The following is a 22,704-nucleotide window of genomic DNA, read 5'->3' on the forward strand; positions in this document are numbered from 1 at the left end:
TACAAGATTCACTTTGTATTAAGTTGCCAATAAATTATGGTACTCTGAAAAAGAAATGTATTCACATAATAGATACTTAGCCATGGAGTGTTTTTTTTTTTCCTTAGTACTTTTGGACCTGTGACTATTTAAAGCTGCTGTACCAGTGAAGGGTCTCCTTACGAGGTCCCACCCCTCTTAGAGGAGCTATGGAGAGTAGAAGGTTGCATGTGAGGGGGCTTCCTTAGTGAGGAGGCTACTCAGTCAAATAACCATCAGTCCCCGCTGATGCAGGCAACCCCAGGGATGGCCGGAGCAACTAAAACCAAAGACGTGAAAACACGAGACAGACTAGGGAAGACTAGGGAAGGATTTGTTGGAAGGGATTAAAGATGATGTCGGGAAGGGGCCTTGAACAAAGAATAGTCTGTCTGTCTGTTTGTCTCTTTTTCTCTCTCTCTGTCTCTCTCTCTGTCTCTTTCTCTCTCTCTGTCTCTTTCTCTCTCTCTCTCTCTGTCTCTGCCTCTCTCTCGCTCTCTCTCTCTCTCTCTCTCTCTCTCTCTCTCTCTCTCTCTCTGTGTATGTATGTGTGTGTGTAAGTACACATTTTAAGAAAATGGCTGGGGCTGGAGAGATGGCTCAGCGGTTAAGAGCACTGACTGTTCTTCCAGAGGTCGAGAGTTCAATTCTCAGCAACCACATGGTGGCTCACAACCATCTGCAATGGGATCTGATGCCCTCTTCTGGTGTGTCTGCAGACAGTGACAGTGTATTCATATAAATAATAAATAAATCTAAAAAAAAAGAAAGTGGCAGTGCTTGGTTGCCCCGCCCCTTCCCAGAAGAACACGCAGAGGAGTAGAGAGTCAAGAGCAAACACTTGTAGTTGCACCTCAGTTACCTTCAGCCGTTAGGTAGGTAGGGTGGCTACAGAAACCAACGGTACAGAAGTCCACTGAGAACTCTGCCTTTCTGAGTGCCGTCTCTGTGAAATCCGTATCTTTTATTATTATGTCGCCTTTTAAAAATGTTGGTGAGTTTGGGACAGGTTTTAAAGTTGACCTCGCGGTTGGCTTTCCAGTTCTCTCGAAAGGCCATCCCTGCGAAGATGCCGGACTGTGTTGAGTTGATGTACTTAGTGTCTGGGGCGGCGAGCACAGCTGGGTGAACACTTGTTGGGCCGTTGATGGGGTTTGAGCAGAAGTTTGCTCTAACTTTCTTAGCTTCTGATTAGGAAGTCGTGTGAATAGCTACTACTGGGTTTAGATCAAACTCGACGGGTGGGGCACCTCCAAGTCCAAGCTGATTTTGGAGCACGTCAACAGTTACTCCTAATGCTCCGTGGCTTGCGGTGGGGACTGTCACACACAGTCTTACTCACTTTCACACTTTCCTGCAATCACATGAAGGTTGGCAAGCAAGGCTCTTCCAGCAGGCTCACATTCTGAATTTGGATGCCATTCTGAGGAGCGTTAGGCAGTAACAGAGCAGGTTGTTTACTGGCAACTGGAAGAACCCTGGTCTGCCCGTCTGCAAGTGGCAGTCAGACTGGTGCGCCATCAGCGCTGACCAGCAGGTGGCAGCAGCTGCATTTTTGCCGTAACCGTCCTGGCTAGGTAGAAGGTGAATTTACTACTGTCTGGAGATTTGGCAAGACATTGAATATGCTGTATATTGTACACATGCGTGTGTGCATGCGTGTGCATTTTCTGTTTTTTTTCTCTAAATATTACTGGAGTGGATTCTGTTGTTTGCTTCTGCGCGCTCTGGCGTTGCCTTCATAACTACCTTTAAAAGGCTCTGTCTGTTTTGGTTCAACAATCTGACATTTCTCCCCAAAATAAAGATACTGCTTCGCTTTGTGGTGTGTGCTTTATTGGGAATTATTTTAATACTTCAGAGTTGTATATGAATAAGGTTGGCGGGAGAGATCAGTATTTTCTTTCTTTCTTTTTTTTTTTTTCCCCTTTTCTGTTTTTCGGAGCTGGGGACTGAACCCAGGGCCTTGTGCTTGCTAGGCAAGCGCTCTCCCGCTGAGCTAAATTCCCAACCCCAAGATCAGTATTTTCAAAACGATCGCAGAGAAACCTTTTATGGCTGCAACTTTGGTCTCACAAGTGTAGTTTCGGCAACCCCCGCACCGAAAGGGAACAGTTTTACTCCACTTCTTTTTCGTCGACATTAGTTTCCTGTGGATGTACACGTTTGCTCTGTTTTTCCAAGTTATCTGTACCCATATCTGAAACCTTTTTTTAAAAAAACTGTGCATGTGTGTGTTGGGGAAGCAGGGTTGGGGTTCATGAGGCCAGAGGACAACTCTTGGGACTTGGTTTCTGGGGACTGAACTTCGGTTGTAAGACTTGCCTGGCTAGTGCCTCTAACCACCGGGTCATCTTGCCAGCTCTCGAACCCTCTTTTGAGATAGGATATCTGTGTAGCCCAGGCTGGCCTTGAACTTCTGTGCCTCCTACCTTTATCTCTGAAGGGCTGGGACTACAGGCAGGCAGTGACTCTCGGTTTATGCAGTCCTCGGGATCTAGTCTGGGCTCCATGCATGCCAGATAAAAGCATTTTGCCAATGGAGCTATGTCCCCGACCCCCTAAATTTTTTTTCAGTACATAGGTCTCTATCTTGTACTAAATAAATAAATAAGTAAATACCCTAATGTTCAACCATTTCCAGCTGAGTGAAGCCTGGTGGGCAGAGTACCTCACCCCTCTCTGATCGCAATCCAACTCTAGCAGCCAGATTTCTCTCAGGACATCTGTGCAAGCCCCGCCCTCTGGACAGACATAAGGATGGGGTTCAGATGCAGACCCAAGTATAAGCAGAAAGGCGTGTATACGGTACTGTGTGTGTGGTACTTAGAGGATGAACAGAAGAGTCTGGGGAGGCGGGCCCAAGCCAGACTTTCAGGAATGACTCTCTCAGAACAGGCTGACCCAGGGAGTTGGCCCTCACTCCTGGCAAAGCCAGGGCCACACTGCTTCGGCGGAATGCCCCACCAGCCAGCTAAGTGCCACGTGTTTCCAACCTCCATGAAGATAGAGGCTCGACACAGACACTTCAGCTACTTCAGTGGTCTAGGGTTGTCAGTAGAAGTCACCTAGTTCACAGTGGGCACCTACTTTGCAAAAACGAGACTTGGCACTGATTCCTAGTGCAAGAGCGTCTGTGAAAAGCAATGTGAGGAGCATCTGTGAAGGCGGCGGGCCCAGGACTGGGAGAGGTGTTGTGAGAGGGACTGTGCACCATTGTGTACCTCCATATTCCCAGCTCTCCAGCCACACCATGCCGTCTTTATTCTTGTGCTCCTGTCCTCGCTACCTAGAATGCACAGCGTGCTCCTTCTAGCAAACTCTCCCTCAGCACGGTCTCGCTCGTGGGCCAACCGTTCCATCAAGTTTGCCCCGATGTTACTTCTGTATGAACTCACTAATGTGTGCCTGTATACCATTTTATTTTACTTGCCTCCTCCTAGCTAAGGGGACTCTTCTGGGCTAAGGAAGAGATTGCTCACTGCTTGTACAAGCTAAGGAGAATTTCCAAAGCCAGCATAGGTGTCGCTCCTGTCTCCCGGAAACACAGTCTCAGTAGCGGGTCAGGAGAGCATCGTGATAGCATAAATAGTGCTAGAGGAATGGATCCTCCACCTCAGGAGTAGCCATGAAGTAGGCGGTGAAGTATCCACAGAGCCTGGGACAGCATCAACATGGTGGGTAGAAGCTTGAATTAATTGCAGGTCTGCAAATGAATTGAATGATTTCCTTGTAGTGACTTTCAAGTTAAAAGCTTTTTATTGATTCGAGAACCCACAGGTACTTTAATGTTAATTTCTTTTTAATGCCCGATGAATGAATCCTGTAGAGCCATTATGTTTATGTTGTCTTTTTTTTCTTTTTAAAGATTTGTTCATTTCTTATTTTATCTGTACGGGTGCCTTGCCCATACTACATAAGCACACTGTGTGTGCAAAGTGCCCATGGGCTCTAGACGAGTGCAGAGCCCTCTAGAACTGAGCTCACAGCAGGAGATGGCGGGCTGTCACTTGATGCTGAGAATCAAACCCAGGTCCTCGGTAAGAGGTCTTAACAAGCGCTCTTAACCCCCTTGTTTTTTTCATGTAGGAATTTATTAATTTAATGGAATGATATTACTTGCATGCCTACGAGTGTAAGGTTTGACGTTATTCCTCTAGACCCCGAGGATTCAGTGAACTGCGCCCTCTATGCAATGGGCAAGGTCATTTGTTCCCGGGAGATTCCATCCCTGAACAGACCACTAGACAAAGACGAGGCATAGTTGCATGAAAGAGAAGTACAGATATCACCGAGAGGGAATGACCAGTCTGAACAGGGTTCAAGAGTTAGACGTTTATTGTCTGAAGAAATGGCAAGCCAGTCAGGTCCCTGAAGGCTAACAGAAAGGAAGCCGGTGGAAAGGTACTCCATGGTTTCTCCCACCAGCGTCTTCCCATAGCAACCCTCAAAGCACGTTCTCATGACGTCCTCTGCCTTAGCTCGGTGTCTTCTGGGCTCACGTGATTGCCAGCGAAGAAAGGCTTCTATTAGGGGTGAGCCAGCGGCATAGACACGAACAGCAAGCACATAGAAAAGGCATTCTGGGACGCACAAGGGTGTTTCGGGCATCAGAAGCCAGGTCTCTCCTTGACGGCTGGCTGGTTCCCCCCCACCTCCCCCACCCCCGGAGCTGGGGACCGAACCCAGGTCCTTGCACCTGCTAGGCAAGCACTCTACCGCTGAGCTAAATCCCCAACTCAATGGCTGGGGTTTTAAGGTGATCTTCCTACTCCTGTTTATGTTTGGTCCGTTTGAACAAAGACAAGTTTTGGGCTAAACACATCCCGGTCCGATCTTGTTTGTCAGACCAGTTCACAGTCTAGCTAAGCTTCCAGGTTTTTGCTTCAGGTCAGGAAAGTGAGGGAGAAGTCAACCATGTTCGAAGTTAAACATTTTCATTTTCTGGCCGTGGTCCTTCTGTCTATTGCACGATATTTAAGGGGCCACTCATACAAGTTTGGAAATCATGGTGTAATACACATGTATTCCTTTTAAATCCTCTTGGTTCCTTCTGACCTCGCACATCTCTGATCCAGTTCCGAGTCTTCGAGTTCTATCCGTTTGGCCCGTCACCAAGGTCGGCACTGTGCAAAGTGAATGGTGCGGACTTTGACTCTGACCCTCTAGGAAGTGCAAACAGCAGGTCTGCCCTGTGTAGAGCAGCTTTGGGAATAAAGAAAGCTGCTTAAAAATGTTTTGAGTTTAGGGATGGGTAATTGATTTGCAATGTGAACAGGTTCAGGGCAAGAGAGTTTTATTAGGAATACACTTTTGTTGTAGAGATTAGAGGTTGTGGTCAAGGGAATTTTCTAGTCTCCCTTTGATCACTGTGGGAATCTTCTGAAACCTGTCTCTGTCTGTCTCTGTCTCTGTCTCTGTCTCTGTCTGTCTCTCTCTCTCTGCCCCAAGACTTCCTAATGATCCCCTTCACCACTGTGATGTTTTTAGCACATTCTACACGTTCGAGTTCTCTGTGAATGAAGCATTCAGGTTGCCATTCAATGTGTCTGGTTTGGGGAGCATTCTAAGTCCAGTTATACAAGAAGCTATTTGTAGTGTCCGGCAGCTGCAACATGAAGGGGCTCTTTTCTGTGTGTGTGTGTGTGTGTGTGTGTGTGTGTGTGTGTGTGTGTGTGTGTGTGTGTGTTTGAGAGAGAGAGAGAGAGAGAGAGAGAGAGAGAGAGAGAGAGAGAGATGCAATCTCAGTGAGGCTGAACGTTCAGAATGCAGAGGTATCCTGTTAAGGACTTGTGTTTGTAGCTGACCCAGGCTTACCCAAGGAGAGCCTTTCACACGGTCTTGGCATGGAGCGTCCTGATGCGCTGTGCCTTGCATAAAACCCCTGGGAATTTATTCTAATGATGAACGTAATATACCATCTGGAGTCTGTAGCCGATTCCGCCATCCAGTGGGGTGCCATCGGTGAGTAAGTCTTTCCCCTGCTGAAATAATTAAATGTCAGTCAGGTTACAGGTGACTGTGTATAAACAGGCAGCAAGGGCGGGAAAGTGTGAGCATTTCGAAGCACACAGATAGCTGGAAAATATGATTAAACAGACCCTGCACTTTTGAAAATTGACTGTGCAGTTTAAAAAAAATTCAATTTAGTGCTGAGGATCAAACCCAGGACTTTGTGTTTTTATTGTGTAGTAATTTCTGCGGCTTGCCGCAGTCTCTAAGAGGTAGGTATTTCAGACCTGCTGACAAAATGGAGTTCATCTGATAGTTTTAGGTGGCTTTATGTAGAATCGGAGTGGTTTTATTTCATTTTCCTTATAGATCTCTTTGGATTGTTTGTTTGAGACAGGCTCTCACTATTAGCCCAGCTGACCTGGAGCTCACTGTATAGATCAGGCCTCCTGCGTCTGCCTACTAAGTGCTGGGATGACTGGTGAATACCACCAGGCCTCGCTCACTCTCTCTTATTTTTCTTTTTCTTTTCTTTTTTTTTTTTTTTTGGTTCTCTTTTTTCGGAGCTGGGGACCGAACCCAGGGCCTTGCGCTTCCTAGGCAAGCGCTCTGCCACTGAGCTAAATCCCCAACCCCCTCTCTTATTTTTCTTAACTGTTAACTAAGTCCTTTTTAAGTTTTTCTAATTGTATGTGTATGTGTGTATGTGTATGGTGTGTGTGTGTGTGTGTGTGTGTGTGTGTGTGTGTGTGTGTAGGACAGAGTACCCCACCTGAACATTTTTTTTTTTTTTTTTTTTATTAACTTGAGTATTTCTTATATACATTTCGAGTGTTATTCCCTTTCCCGGTTTCCGGGCAAACATCCCCCTCCCCCCTCCCCTTCCTTATGGGTGTTCCCCTCCCAACCCTCCCCCCATTGCCGCCCTCCCCCCATAGACTAGTTCACTGTGGGTTCAGTCTTAGCAGGACCCAGGGCTTCCCCTTCCACTGGTGCTCTTACTAGGATATTCATTGCTACCTATGGGGTCAGAGTCCAGGGTCAGTCCATGTATAGTCTTTAGGTAGTGGCTTAGTCCCTGGAAGCTCTGGTTGCTTGGCATTGTTGTACTTTTGGGGTCTCGAGCCCCTTCAAGCTCTTCCAGTTCTTTCTCTGATTCCTTCAATAGGGGACCTATTCTCAGTTCAGTGGTTTGCTGCTGGCATTCGCCTCTATATTTGCTGTATTCTGGCTGTGTCTCTCAGGAGCGATCTACATCCGGCTCCTGTCGGTCTGCACTTCTTTGCTTCATCCATCTTGTCTAATTGGGTGGCTGTATATGTATGGGCCACATGTGGGGCAGGCTCTGAATGGGTGTTCCTTCAGTCTCTGTTTTAATCTTTGCCTCTCCCTTCCCTGCCAAGGGTATTCTTTTTCCTCATTTAAAGAAGGAGTGAAGCATTCACATTTTGATCATCCGTCTTGAGTTTCGTTTGTTCTAGGGATCTAGGGTAATTCAAGCATTTGGGCTAATAGCCACTTATCAATGAGTGCATACCATGTATGTCTTTCTGTGATTGGGTTAGCTCACTCAGGATGATATTTTCCAGTTCCAACCATTTGCCTACGAATTTCATAAACTCGTTGTTTTTGATAGCTGAGTAATATTCCATTGTGTAGATGTACCACATTTTCTGTATCCATTCCTCTGTTGAAGGGCATCTGGGTTCTTTCCAGCTTCTGGCTATTATAAATAAGGCTGCGATGAACATAGTGGAGCACGTGTCTCTTTTATATGTTGAGGCATCTTTTGGGTATATGCCCAAGAGAGGTATAGCTGGATCATCAGGCAGTTCAATGTCCAATTTTCTGAGGAACCTCCAGACTGATTTCCAGAATGGTTTTACCAGTCTGCAATCCCACCAACAATGGAGGAGTGTTCCTCTTTCTCCACATCCCTGAACATTTTTTAAATTACTATTTTTTACGTATATAGGTGTTTTGCCCACATATATGTCTGCGCACCTTGTATAGGCCTGAAACCACAGAGGCCTAGAATAGGACACCGTGCCCCTTGGCACTGGAGTTACAGATAGTTGTGTGCTGCAACGAGGGTGCTGGGAATAAAGCTGCAGTCCTCCGGAAGAGCACCCATTGTGCTCAATTGCTGAGCCCTCCCATCAGTTCCAGACCCCACCTCGTGATTGATTGAGACAGCAAGGTCAGGGATCCCTTTCTCTCTGCCTTTTTGAGAACTAAGATTTTGGGAGTCCATAGATTTACCCAGCTTTTAGACAGATAAAGGTGGCTTAGTTCTGTAACCTTGCACTTGGGAGCCTGAATCAGGAAGCCCTTGAACCACAGGCCAGGTTTTTTTGCCGTCTAAGGTTCAGATTCCACCATGGGTTAAACATGTTAATAGACTCATCTAGAAGATGGCTCATCTTAAGCTCGCCTTTTCTTGTCTGGTTCCTGTGCTGAGCTGCTGTGATGCTGATGGGGAAGGGGCCACCCATAGCATTCTCACGATCGTGAGAGTTACCAAGCAGAAGCATTGATTTTTTTTTTTTTATCGTCATTTTGACTTTTGCACACTGATTATTAGGGCCCTGCAGTCACTGTGTCCCCCTTCTCTCCCAGCTAGTCCCTGATTGTCTCTTCCTCTACAAATGGAAAATGCCAACAGGCATGGCCATTGCAAAACTGGGATTGTGTGTGTGGGGGGGGGGGTGGTTATATACTCAGTCTTTGGCTGGATGAGTAATGTTCTCTGAGGCCCAGATGAATTCCAAATGTCCATTTCTGCTGGGCTGCTGCTCCCTGCCCTGCCCCTCACGGCCAGCTGCTTCACGCAGCCCGCGCAGCCTTTACCGTGGAGTAAGACTCGATGGTCTGTGTTTGAAGGATATGCTGCTGTCTCTCCCCTACTTTTGGGAGACACAAACAAAGAAACGAAGCCGTGAGGCGATCGGATGAACATTATCTTTGCCTAGATGAGGAACTCAACTATGGTGGGACGTTTAACTCCATAAAGTGCCATCAGTTCATAGGCAAGACCAAAATGGCTCGTTTTAACTCCTCCAGGGTCAGGTAGCCTGTGAACCACCAGGCCTCTTCCCAAGAGCAGTTGAGCACGGCAGCTTATTAATTGCAACATTCATCAGAACCATATGTGTGATGACATGAGAAATCACAAGAAAAAGGGAAAAGGGAACTTTGAAGGCCGTGCAACTCAGTAGAATACAAATTCGTACGTGGTTCGTCCACCACCTGCTAAATGCTAGCTGAGGGGCCGAGCCCCGGCTGTGAATGCTTGAGGAAATGAGTACCATAACCAGCATCACAGAAACCAAAATTCTAGGTATCCTTTAAGCGCTAGTTCTTACTGATAGTTGATTGTGAAGAAATCGGGCAGTGATAAATCTGATTTTCCAGTGGTCACTTTTACTGCGTTTCCTAGTTCTTGTACAGTATTTCAGGACAGAGGCAGAGGCAGAGGCAGAGAGGCAGAGAGACAGGCAGAGAGGCAGAGAGACAGGCAGAGAGGCAGAGAGGCAGACAGAGAGGCAGAGAGACAGGCAGAGAGGCAGAGAGACAGGCAGAGAGGCAGAGAGGCAGAGGTGGAGAGGCAGAGGGGGAGGGGCAAAGGGGGGGCAGAAGTGCAGAGAGAGAGAGGGGCAGAGGGGCAGAGAGAGAGGGGCAGAGGGGCAGAGAGAGAGGGGCAGAGGGGCAGAGAGAGAGGGGCAGAGGGGCAGAGGCAGAGGCAGGCAGATTTGGCTGGCCTAGTCTACAAAGCAAGCTCCAGGATTGCCAGGGCTACACAGAGAAACACTGTCTTGAAAAACAGAGCAAAACAAGATCCCGTTTTGGGGAATGGGAGGGTGGCTAAGTGGGTAGAGTACTTGGTGCACAAGAATAAGGACTTCAGTTTGTGTTCCTAGCACCAACCTTAAGTGGGTTACAGTAAAATATGTCTGTAACCCCAGTGTTTCCACAGGGAGATGGAAGTTGGGGACTGGAGAATCTTCAGGAGCTCATGGGTCAGCATCTAATGTAGTGACACACACACACACACACACACGCACACACACACATACACACGCACACATGCACACACACATACACATGCACACACACATGCACACACATACACATGCACACACACACACATACACACATGCACACACACATACACATGCACACACACATGCACACACACACCACACACACACACGCACACACACATGCACACATCCACACACACACCACACACACGCACACACACATGCACACCCCCACACACATGCACACACACATGCACACCCCCACACACATGCACACACACATGCACACCCCCACACACGTGCACACACACATGCACACCCCCACACACGTGCACACACACATGCACACCCCCACACACATGCACACACACATGCACACCCCCACACACATGCACACCCCCACACACATGCACACACACACAGGCACACCCCCACACACATGCACACACACACACCACACACACATGCACACACACCACACACACACACCACACACACAGCACACACACACACACACATACACACACACACACACACACACACACACACACACACACACACACACACACCTGCCCCAACATGGACCTCCTTTTCATGCAGTAATGTAAATACTAAGAACTTCTTTAGCTGGGCTGATCACCAATGACACGTGGTTTATGAGTATCCGTGTCTTTCTGGAAGTATAATATCAACCTTAATCAAATCCAAGCTCAGAGGGCACAGAAATGATAGAAGACCTTCCCTTGTGGAGGAAGACAAGGAATTCTCCTGAGCACATTCTGTGCTTCCGTGGGTGTGGGTGTCTTGGTGTCCCCTGTAGGTGGCGACTTCCCACCTCCTTCATTTTGTCCCTTCCTCTGTGGCAGATTTTTCCCCCTTTTCTCTTTCTAAAGCAGAAGTCTTTTTTTCCTTCTCTTCTTCCCCCCTTCAATAAATTCTTCTCAGGTATAAATTCCTTGTAGGTTTCATAAGGGTCAATCCAGCAGGTCCTCACTATTACCCAGTATTGGCTGATCACCCGCCTCTTTTCAGTTACATATCTAGGCTCATCCCGTTATGCTCTGGACTTCTGTTCCAGGTTGAGATTTTCTTTTTGCTCCCCAAAGATGTTACCAAGAAAGGTGACATAATTTTTTTCTTCTTCCAGATTTTAAAACTTACTTCCCTTAAATTAATTTTTAATGTAAGTACGTTAAATTTAAACAGTACAAAAAAGTTTATTTTAATTTTCTTTCTTTTTTTTTTTAAAGATTTATTTATTTTATTTATGTGAGTACACTGTCACTGTCTTCAGACACACCAGAAGAGGACATCGGATCCCATTACAGATGGTCGTGAGCCACCATGTGGTTGCTGGGAATTGAACTCAGGACCACTGAGCCATCTCTCCAGCCCCTATTTTAATTTTCAAGTCCTGGAAAATTGCACTTTTCTCCGAGGTCCTGTAAAGCAGTCAGACCTTTACTGTGTGTTCAGACAGCAAAACCAATTAGCTTAGCAGTTCAGTGTGTTTGTGTGCAGCGCTCCTCACATACGCTGGGTCTCTCTTTTTACCAAGCCTATGCGCACCCCATATAGGCTTTGTGGAATGACTTGGGGTCTCAGTGCTGCTCGAATACAAGGATGTGAGCTACCCAGCAGGATAAAGAGCATTGGCTGAGGCCTGAGAAGCTCTAGTTAATGAAATGGTCTGTTTTCCTACCGTGGGGCACACCTTGCCTTTTTAAACATTAAATTTCTTTTAGGTTTATTTATTTTTCTACGTATGAGTGTTCTGCCTGTACGTCTGCATGGCTGGTGCCCTCAGGGGTCAGAAGACGCATTGGACCCGTGGATCTGAGCTGTTAGATAGTTACCAGTTACCACGTGGGTGCTGGGAACCAAACTCAGGTCTTCTACAAGAATGGCAATAGTTCTAAACCAACGTGAGCCAACTCTCCAGCCCACACGACTGCTTTTAAGGGTGCTGTCCTTGAAGTAAGACAGTACATTTTAAAAACAAAGTTCTTGAGGCTGCGTCAAGGAGCGCTTCAGGAAAGTTCACGTTCGGCTGTTACTTGAACAGGGAGTTGAGGCTTGCCAGCTATAGCGCAGGGATCGGATATCTAGGGAGATTAGTGTAATAGCCTATGCAAAGATGTTGAAGGGAAAAATCGAGACTAGATTCCCCAGCCACATGACCCCTTCTCAACACAGGCAACATGTAGGATGCTGCAAACGAGAGACAAGATACTCCGTTCGGCCAGGAGTAGCACACTGCCGCACTGCCAGCTGCTTATTACAGAAGCCAGGCGATCCGATGCTCTGTGTGGCTCTCTCCCATCCTAACTCTGAAAGCCTCTGAAAGCTCCGCTTTGGATTCCCATTCGATGTGTTTACCCTCCATTACCAAGGCTTGCTCCTTACGAAGCTTGCCTCATGTAGGCGGCGAGTCCCTTCTACTATCTCAGGGTAGCCCTGGATGGCCCTACCCTGTCTGGGAAGACTTTGCACCCATCCGCCCGCCCTTGCAGGCCAGCTGAACTTTGAATGTTCGGTGTGAGTGCGGCTCCTTTTTATGGTTTCTGTTTTGCACTTGACTGGGGAGGGCGGGCGGGCAGGGGTTCTTTTTCTCTTCTCATGGCGTGTTTTCTGCCTGCCCTGCTCCTTGTTTGTCATATGAACTGCGGCTCGCCTCGACTAGCCACCGAGACAGCAGACGTTTTGAAATGGACTGAGCAGATGGGAATGGCGGGACTGGGTTAAATTATTAACCAGGCTCCACGTGCAGAGCGGAGGGGGTTTCTCGGCACCAAAATTAACGGGCAGAATGGATACCAGATCAAGTTCCCTCTAAAGAACAGATACAGCATCATCTCTGAAGGTCCCCCTTTCTGCCTTTCACCACCCCCGCCACATACTGGTGGAAGGGGGTTTCTAGACACCCTTCGCTGTATATCGTGGCCACATCATTAAACATTAATTTGGAAACAGAAGATCATACATCATTGTGTCTGCGAGTTCACATGCGCTCTGTGAAATAACATTAATGAGACAGTTAAAATGATTCTGCGTGAAATTTCATCGCATGGTTTCTTCCAGGGAATGGTGGTATCTCTGAGATATTACCTTTTATATACGTATGTGTACGAAGTAAACTAGGTTAACTTTTAGTATTTTCTGCAACCTCTTGTCAAGTGTGCACATTTAATTTAATTTAGTCGGCCTGGTAGGCTTATGCTATGTGATGTTTTTCAGTTTGTTCAATGAGCCTCAAAAACATAATAGGTGAAAATTTCTAGATATTTTATATTATATGCTATAATATAATATAGTTGTGTATATTATATATGCAATTATAGACATTATATAGTTGTATATATGTTATAATATATAATATAATATAGTTGCGTATATTATATGCACAATTATAGTCTCTATATAGTTGTATATATTATAATATGTATTATAATATAGTTGTGTATGTTATATGCCCTATTATAGATACTATATATAATTGTATATCTATTATATGATGTAATATAGTTGTGTATATTCTTCCCATTTTTTTCTTTTTTAAAGATTTATTTATTATATATAAGTACACTGTAGCTGTCTTCAGACACACCAGGGCATCAGATCCCATTACAGATGTAATGTAAGCCACCATGTGGTTGCTGGGATTTGAACTCAGGAAGAGCAGTCGGTGCTCTTAACCGCTGAACCATCTCTCCAGCCCTCTTCCCATTTTTTTAAAATGTTTATTTCTATGTGTTTGAGTGATTTGCCTACATATACGTATATGTACTATGTGCCTACAGTGCCCGAGGAGGCCAGAAGGCTACGGCAGATCCCCTGGGATGGGAGTTATGGACAGTTGTGGGCTGCCCCATGGCTGGGCTGCTTAGAGTCAAATCCAGCTCTCCTTACTGCTGAGTTATCTCTCCAGCCCTCTGTCTTTCTAATGTAGATGTTAAACTTGGTTTTTTTAAAAATAGCCTTAAGGTCAGCAACCGGTAAATATACTACTTACAGACGAGGTTTGGGCCGAGGAATTTTCTATTTGAGGAGTTGAAGTTCCCTGAGTTATGTTATATTTACCGTGTACCACAGAGCACTAACCTTAAATGTATGTTAAGTATGATCTATCTTTTTGTTTTGTTTTGTTTTTTAGTCTTCTGTTCTATTTCCAACCTAGTCAGACACAGTTAATTATGTATTTTATTTTCAATTGATGAAGATTTTAAATGTGTATATATAATAAATATATGTATATAATATACATATAAGATATTGATACAATATATTACACATAGCATATATATGTATAAAATTATATACAATATTATATAGCCTTACCTCATGTCGTCGTGTAACTCTTGTGTCTAACGTTTGAAAATGGTCCCTTTTTAAAATCAGTATTGTTTAACAGTATGAAAGTTCGGAGACTGAAAAGGCTTCTAATGCTCCACTGAACATACTTAGCACTTGATGTACAGAAGAGCCTGACAGTTTCTTGAAAATGGGGATGGGAAGGTAAGAGGTGGAGGCTCTGGTGCCAGAGTTCTGGAGGCTTCCACACATTTGTTCTTTAGAAACTTTTAGTTTCAACAGATAGGTGTTTTTTTTTTTTTGTTCGTTTATTTGTTTTTTGTTTCTTTTTCTTTAGTTGTTGTTGGTTGTTTTGTTTTTTCTGTCCCTCAAAATGATCCAGCTGTGCTAAGGGTGGAAGGACGGATGGCGACTTAGACAACTAGTGATGGGGGTCACCGTCTCCTTCCCTCACCGTGACGCTTAAGGTCGAGCCCAGACAGCCTGGCTTACTCTAAAAGCCAACCCTGACGTGATAAATACCCCCCAACCACTGTTTGTCTGTCCATACTGTAGGCGTCTGTGACTCTTAAAGCTTAGTGCTGTGTTCTCAATGCTGTGGAGCGTTAAGAGTTCAAACACGCGCATGTGCTGTGAGATGTCTGGGTATCCAACTCTAAGAGTTCAGCTGATGCTTTTCACCCACCCTGTGTTCCACCCGAAGGGGGTTCTGGAGAATACTCATGCTGCACCTCTGTTTTCACTGTGCCCCCTCTCATGCTCGTGGCAGATGTGGCGCTTTCTACTGATGAGGCCCTGTAGGTTGACGTCTTTATGTAGGAAAATGGGTACAGGATAGAATGAGGCCTGCCATTGGTCGAGAAGGAAGGATGGGCAGGAGAAAAGTTTTAGAAAGAGGAGAGGAGACCAGAAGGAGGAAGAGAAGCTGGGAGAACATGGCGGCAGATGTTGGGATTCTTCTCTGTGCATAGATACAGGTTGTTAGGACTATTTTTAAGGGATGGGTGTGTACAGGATGTGCCATCTAGATGGGCAAATTATATCTTATCAATTGGATCGGAGGTTATCGTGTGGTGTGTTCTTTCATGTGGCGACTTAATTGAGTCCACAGTAAGAGAGCCTCGAGATAGGCCGTCTCTGTATGAAAGTGGCATGGCCTTGGGAACTAGATGGATGGAAAGATTGCTGCTGGGCTCAGAGAGTAGCTGGCAGCAGTGTGAGATGGGATGGAGCTTAGCGGGTGAGACTCTTTGCTGACTGAGATACAAATATCCCGCAGATGCCATGTTGCTCTACAATAGCTCAGGCAGCTTCAGGTTTGGGACCACTGTGTGTTTGATATGTTCACATGTTTACAGTGTGTCTGCTGTTGAGCCTAGGCTGAGTGAAGCATTGTGAGGAAAGTTAGCTGTGAATGAGTTATGGATCCCCTCGCCTTATAGCACGGACAGTGACACACACAGGCTTCCTAGTGTCTTTCTTTAACCACTGCCTGCCTCCTGGTGACAAGCAATATGGGTATGCTCTTGTCCTGCCCTCTTCTGTCTTTCCCTTATCGTTGTCCCAAGGAGTCTTCATACAGTGTCACCAGGCCTGAGTCTAACCAGAGTCCCTCACAGTGTGGTGTGCAGGCCTAAGTCTAACCAGAGTCCCTCACAGTGTGGTGTGCAGGCCTGAGTCTAACCAGAGTCCCTCACAGTGTGGTGTGCAGGCCTGAGTCTAACCAGAGTCCCTCACAGTGTGGTGTGCAGGCCTGAGTCTAACCAGAGTCCCTCACAGTGTGGTGTGCAGGTCTGAGTCTAACCAGAGTCCTTCACAGTGTGGTGTGCAGGTCTGAGTCTAACCAGAGTCCCTCTCTTCTTCACTGAGCCCCTCTGCTGTAGCATCTCAGCTGTTTGTTCCTCTTCTAAATAAATTAAGGGTCCTCCATCATTTCCACTAGAAATTCCTTGTTCACTTCTCTGCCCTTACTCATTTTACTACCATTTTTATCTCTTAGGGCGTGGCTTCCCTACTGGACTGTGAACTTCCTAAGAAGGCCTGTTGCTTTTTTTTTTTTTTTTTTTTAAAGGAGGCAATCTAACCCAGGGCCTTGTAAGCAGTTAATATCTTTTCTTAACTGACACGTTGGCTATGCCTACCAGCGGAAGTGATAGCATGATGTCCCAAGGAAAATTTGTTGTCAATGACAACACTCTTCCTATTTTGCCCAGGCAGCCCTGAACTTGAACTTGTAGGCTTAAGCAAGCGTTCTGACCTCCTATACTGTTGAATATAGAGGCGTATAGCACCCTGTCTGGCCTGGAAGGAAAAAAAAAGAAAGCTTTATTTATTTATTTTTTTCATCTTTATTAACTTGGGTATTTCTTATTTACATTTCGATTGTTATTCCCTTTCCGGGTTTCTGGGCAACAGCCCCCTCTCCTTCTCGATGGGTGTTCCCCTCTCCATCCTTCCCCCATTACTGCCCTCCCCCCAACAATCACGTTCACTGGGGATTCAGTCTTGGCAGTACCCAGGGCTTCCCCTTCCACTGGTGCTCTTAACTAGGCTATTCATTGCTACCTATGCAGTTGGAGCCCAGGGTCAGTCCATGTATAGTCTTTGGGTAGTGGCTTAGTCCCTGGAAGCTCTGGGAAAGCTTTATTTTTATTTATTTATTTTGTTTTTTCGAGACAGGAGTTCTCTGTGTAGCCCTGGCTATCCTGCACTCCAGCTTAGACCAGGCTGGTCTGGCACTCTCAGGGATCTACCTGACTCTGCCCCTAGACTGCTGGGATTGAAGATGTGTGGTACTATTCCTGGCTAAGAAAAAGAAAACTTTAAATATAACACTTATTACTAAGAAGCTCTTTATTAATGTAAAGAGCATAAGCAGAGAAAAGTCAAAACTTAACTTATAAATAAGAATACAAATTTCATAGCACAGTATGAGTTCCAAAAGCAGAGTTCTGAAGTTCTGTATCAGAATAAGTCAGTAGGGTTATTGGAATGCAGGGCTTTAAGCACTGGGCCATCACAGTGCTACCAGGATTATTTAGCCAATATCAGGGCATAGGATTTTTTTTTTAATTCATTTACTTATCTTTCGTTTTGCGTGTATGTGTTCCTATGTGTGGAGGCCACAGGCTAGTTGTGTATGTCCTCCAAACACTTTTCGCCTTAACGTTTTCTGAAATAGGATCTCCCACTGAACGTGGGAGCTAGCCTGGGCTCTGCAGGCCTCAAGGTTCCTCCTGTCTCTGTCCCCTCAGGGTCGAGGCATCCGCTGCCACACCTGCCTTTCCCCAGGGGTCCTAGGGGATTGAACTCAGGTCTTCCTGCTTGTGCAGCAAACATGTTACTAAGCCAGCTCTCTGACCTGAGAAGCTTTGGAAAAGTCCCATGTGAAGGTGATAGAAAAGAAGGCTCTACGGACAGTTTGGTAGAGCAGTCGTTTGAGGAGCTGATGGCTTAACTCTGAGGTTAGTAGAGAGATAATTATGGCGTCAGCCAAGCTGACTCTTCTTCACCGGACTGGCAAGATGACTCGGCAGGTAAAGGTGCCTGTCACCAAGCCTGATGATCTGAGTTCGATCCCTGGCACCCTGTGGCGGAAGGAGAGAACCCGCTGCCACAAGTTGTCCTCTTACCTTCATCCACGTGTGCATATGCACACATGGGCACACACACACTACACACTCACACTTACCACATACACAGGACATTTAAAAAGTAAGCGTAATTCTTTATTGAGCACAAGGTAAGACTGCTCAGCCGTTTCTTGATTTTTATCTGCGTATTTAATCAACACAAATGTTCACCAATAATATTCTGTGCAACTTGCCATTCGTAATGTCTTAAGCTCTGATAATAACCCTAGATGAAAATACCATCCTTCCCTCCGCTGTCCAGCCAACCAAATCGTGGTGTGGACGTCCCCCCTTGTGGGCAGCTTCTGCCTAGGGACAGGAGGTTGGCAGTTGCAGAGTTGAGGGTCTCCGTTGTCCTGCTATTCTGTGGGTTTCCAGAGTCTAGGATTTTACAGATGTTTTGCTTCTGCTGCTCTTAGTGGTTGTCTACAACTGGAGTGGGAAGTGCTAGGGAAGCACGTTATTATTTCCTGTTGAAGGTGTAAGCTAAGCAACTCCAAAATACTAGACTTTCGCTTAAATAAATCACGTCAGGAAGGCATCCAAATTGTACGTCTCAGCATTTTGGACCGATCCATAAGATGTAAAGTGCGAGATGGCGGTATCACTGGGGGAGACTTTTCAACGAATAAAAGCTGACGGTTAATGAAATGTATAGTGCCGAGATATAACAGTGTGTAGCAGTTAATAAACATGATGATGTATCTGGTTTGTGGCCTGAGGACACGGACTTAGGGCGTACATGAGTACCGTAAGTACAGATATAGAAGATGAAGTGCCCCTGGATCTGGGGCTAGAAGCCTGTCCCCTGTCCCAGAGTTTACCATTGGCTGGTGTGTAACAATCAGGGGCTTACCTTCCTCAACTGTGGCTACGTATCACCAGACAGTCTGGGGAGAGAAGGAAGAATTTTGCTTCATGCTTGACTCTCGTTACAATTCATTTTCTTTTTTTTAAACGATTTATTTATTTATTATATATAAGTACACTGTAGCTGTCTTCAGATACACCAGAAGAGGGCATCGGATCTCTTTACAGATGGTTGTGAGCCACCATGTGGTTGCTGGGAATTGAACTCAGGACCTCTGGAAGAGTAGTCGGGTTCTCTTAACCACTGAGCCATCTCTCCAGCCCCACAATTCATTTTCTAAGAAGGGAAAGAACATTCTCTTAATTCCTCGGGGGACAGGGGTGCATTGGAGACGTGTAAGGAATGGCCCCTCTGTTTTGAAAACGAGAGTCAGTGGGATTTATTGCCGAGTTCTGTTTTATTCCATCTTCTCCTTTAAGTCTGTACTCAAGCCTCAGTATTTCAGCGAAGACCACCCTGACTTGTTTAAAATTCATCAAGACCCGCCCACCTCTCTTCCCATCCTCTTCTGCTTTTGCCAAGCTCTTCTTTTACCCACTCTCTGATCTGCCACACAATTAGGTTTCTCATCACATAGTGTAAGCCTGAGGCAGCATTTAGTGGATGCTCCATACCTACCTGTTTAATGAATACATCTGCGTTTGCGGTCCATTACTGAGTACACAGAACGCTGTGGGTTGTACAGGGTTGAGTGTATTCAAGGCCTGCCCTCTTGAACCGTCTCTACTTTCATTTGGAAAGTTGTTGTGGTGACATTGAATTTCAAAAACTTGTAGATGGTGAACAGGATCGCTTCTTTCCGGAAGTCTACCTGTCTCTAAAGTAACACACAGAGCCAGGTCACAGTCACCTATATGTCTGAGGGCGGACTTTGTTCTCCATTTAAGAGAGCAATATAATTGGTATTACAGCCTGGTTGTTACTCATTTGTCCTGTAACACTTTGATAACTTTGAAGTGTAGCCATGTAGAAGACTAAAGAGCGCACAGCAGAATTCCTCTGTGTTTGATAATGATACTTAGTTTCTCTGGTTTTTGTTTGTTTGCTGTTGTTGCTCAAAAAGTATGGTTAAAAGGATCAGAAAGTTTGAGGGGCCCCCATCACCAAGCTTTCCCGGAGGGGAGCCTCAAATATAAACTGCTATCCTTTGACTAAGATCCTTTGTTATAAAGTAAATGTTTTGAATTAGAGGATTATTACATTTTTCCATCCAGTTACAAGTCTGGCCCCAAGCTATGAGCTAAGAGGTCCTTTAACTTGCCTCACAGACTGTTCTGTGTGGAATGGGGTGAGGTGTGGGGCACTTTGGCTCCTGACCTGTTTTCTTCAGTTTTTCACACGTATGTATCTCTTTTCCTCCGGGATTGTATTTCCCTTAATTTCCCTTCAGTTACATTGAGCTAAGGAGTAATCCAGATAATGCTTATTTAAAACTACTACCCAGTAAAGCCCGGGTGGGACTGTTAGAACCAGGCTGTTAAGTAATTACTGCATTTAAAAGAGATTAAAGTAATTCCAGTAATGTATCTAATTTCTCCTTTGGAGTGAGGAAGTTAAAGGGTTTTGTTTGTTTTTTAAGAGTTGTGTCAGCTAGATGCAAATGAGATCCCACTTCCCTAGACCTGTCGCTGAGCTTGGAAACTAGCGAAGGGTGAGAAGACCGGGCACCCTCATTTGCATAAAAATGCTACAAAGTCATCTCTCAAAGCTCCCTGGTGATTCCGTTCTAAGCTCTGCTGCCTTTGGGAGAGTTCCCTTGGTGAAGAAGGCCGAGCCTGGGGGCGTGGCTGGGAAACAAAGGTTGGTTCATTTCCCCTGTATCAGTTCACATCCCTCACACCCAGAGTGGGACTCAGACTTACTGGCTCCTGTTTAAAAGGAGGGGGAAAAAACCAATCTGGACGTACACAGTGGCCTCGGGAAAACGGGACACACATTTGTTTCGTCATGATGTGACTTCCAGGAAGCCAAATTATGTGTCTAGCTGTGGACTCCAGACAGGAGAAACTTCTAGTGTGTGAGAAGGAAATGAAATGAATGGGCACCAGCCCGAGGCAGAGCTCTTGGCGCAGGGCTCATGCAAATGAGGACGGTGATTGGCTTTCTCTTTCTGCCTGTTGTCGCTGGCTTCTCCCAGCCTTTCAGATTAGGTTTCAGTGGGAGTTTTTCTGGTTCAAGGATTGCTAATGGTTTGTAACCACCTGACTATAAACTTGACCTCAGAGTTACAGCCGCTTTGGCAGTCAGATGTCGAAGGACTGCCACCTGAGGAAGAAAGGTGGACTCTGGAGCCGTGGGGACACAGTTAGCCACCGACCCACGGGACCCAGCTTTTGTTTAAAAGTGACTTCTAATTCTGAAACCTATGTAGATGCTGCAGAGAGGAAATGGTGGTCTTCATTAATGCGAAGATTAAATCTTTCTTTAAACTTTTTAAGAAGAAAAGTAAGTAGTCCTGGGACGTGTGTGTGTGTGTGTGTGTGTGTGTGTGTGTGTGTGTGTATCTGTCTGTCTGTCTGTCTGTCTATCTCTTTCTGAGTGCTGAAATCACAGTGAAAGATCTTAATATCCTTAAATTAATCTCTCCAGTATACCAGGTCATTGAAACCCCTTGGGCAGTATTATGTGCCCTTGGTCTGTCTGTCTTATTTATGTTTGGGGTTTTATGTGGCTTTATTTATTTTTTTTTATACTTCTCGAAAGAAGTCCTTTAAGGAAGGGGAAAGTCTTTGTGTGTTGGCTCTTTGCCTTGATAGACAGTGTGTGATTTCTGAGTGTTCGGCTGGATGGGTGGTTGAGGTACGAGCCAGTGTGTACTGGGTCACATAGTTCTGATGGGGATGATCTTCTAAACCCCCCTGGCATTCTGTGTTATGGATTTCAGAGCTCGAGGACAAACTGTCTAGACGGATGACTGTCATAAAGCAGTGGGCTTTTGTGTTTCGGCTTCGTTGTGTACCTCCTGTCAGTTTAGATTACATTAATCTAGTCGCTTCTTCATACCCGTGAAAATTTAATTTTACAGTGACAACGGACTTTTTTTTTTTCCTATGAATTTATTTCCGAGTGGCTTTGTGTTGCCTTCTGATCAGTGACACGACCTTGATAAACGTGCAGGGAGGGTCTCTGTTGTACACAGGGATCGGAGACTGCAACAAAGGACAGCTCTCTCCTTCCGTTCTTCACCTCTCTAGCTCGAAGCCTGTCTTCCGACGACTGATACAAATCTGCCCTGGCAGGAGGCAGGTACAGAGACAACGGCTCTTTCAGAGGAACCAGTTTGTACCTGTGCCCTGGGGCTGATGGTACAATTACTGGGGCTCAGACCGCCAGCACTTGGATTTGATTTGTAATGAGCTAAAAGGGAAGCGTCCCTTTTCCATCTAAGGCAATTAAAATTCTAGAAACATCGCAATGAATTCTGTGTGTACTTTGAGGGGCCTCTGGCCCCTTGGAGCTATGTTGCTCTCTGAACCGGAGAGCAGAGGGAAGACCACGCTTTAGGAGTTTGTACATTAAGGCCGGCAGTGTTAGGAACCGTGTGGAACGCGTGAGCAGTGTGTAAAATAGTAGGGGCCTAGTTTACAGACCAATCTTTGTCAGCCATTACGAACAGAAAGCAGCGTTTCTGTTTTTTAACTCTATGTGCAGCTCTCAATGTTGATTACCATTTAGTGGATTATGGAGAAGGTAGCTTCTGTAAGTCTTTAGCTCCATAGGCCTTTAGCATGTGGTAACTGCGGGAAAAATGGTTAGTCTAGTCGGGTGGGTTTTAGGTGTGTGGGAGCCAGGCTAAGGAAGGCGCTGCTCTCCCATGGAAATAGCTCTGGGGGCTCCTTCAGAGTTCACTGTCTGCGCCACAGCCTTGCTTTGAGCA

The 22,704-nt window shown here is 45.8% G+C and overlaps 1 protein-coding gene across 10 annotated transcripts in view; it reads left to right on the forward strand.

Moving 5' to 3' along the window:
• Positions 1–22,704, forward strand: part of Nhsl1 (NHS-like 1) — a 235,601-nt gene that overhangs the window by 148,677 nt on the left and 64,220 nt on the right. For 2 of the 10 annotated variants that reach the window (XM_087556573.1, XM_087556577.1), the window contains exon 1: positions 20,983–21,272. In XM_087556573.1, the coding sequence (XP_087412699.1) occupies positions 21,215–21,272 (58 nt within the window). In that variant the 5' untranslated portion in view covers positions 20,983–21,214. 10 annotated transcript variants of the gene reach the window in all.

This window comes from Rattus norvegicus, chromosome 1 (genome assembly GCF_021556685.1).
Source record: "Rattus norvegicus strain SHRSP/BbbUtx chromosome 1, alternate assembly SHRSP_T2T, whole genome shotgun sequence".
NCBI classification, from domain to species: domain Eukaryota; kingdom Metazoa; phylum Chordata; class Mammalia; order Rodentia; family Muridae; genus Rattus; species Rattus norvegicus.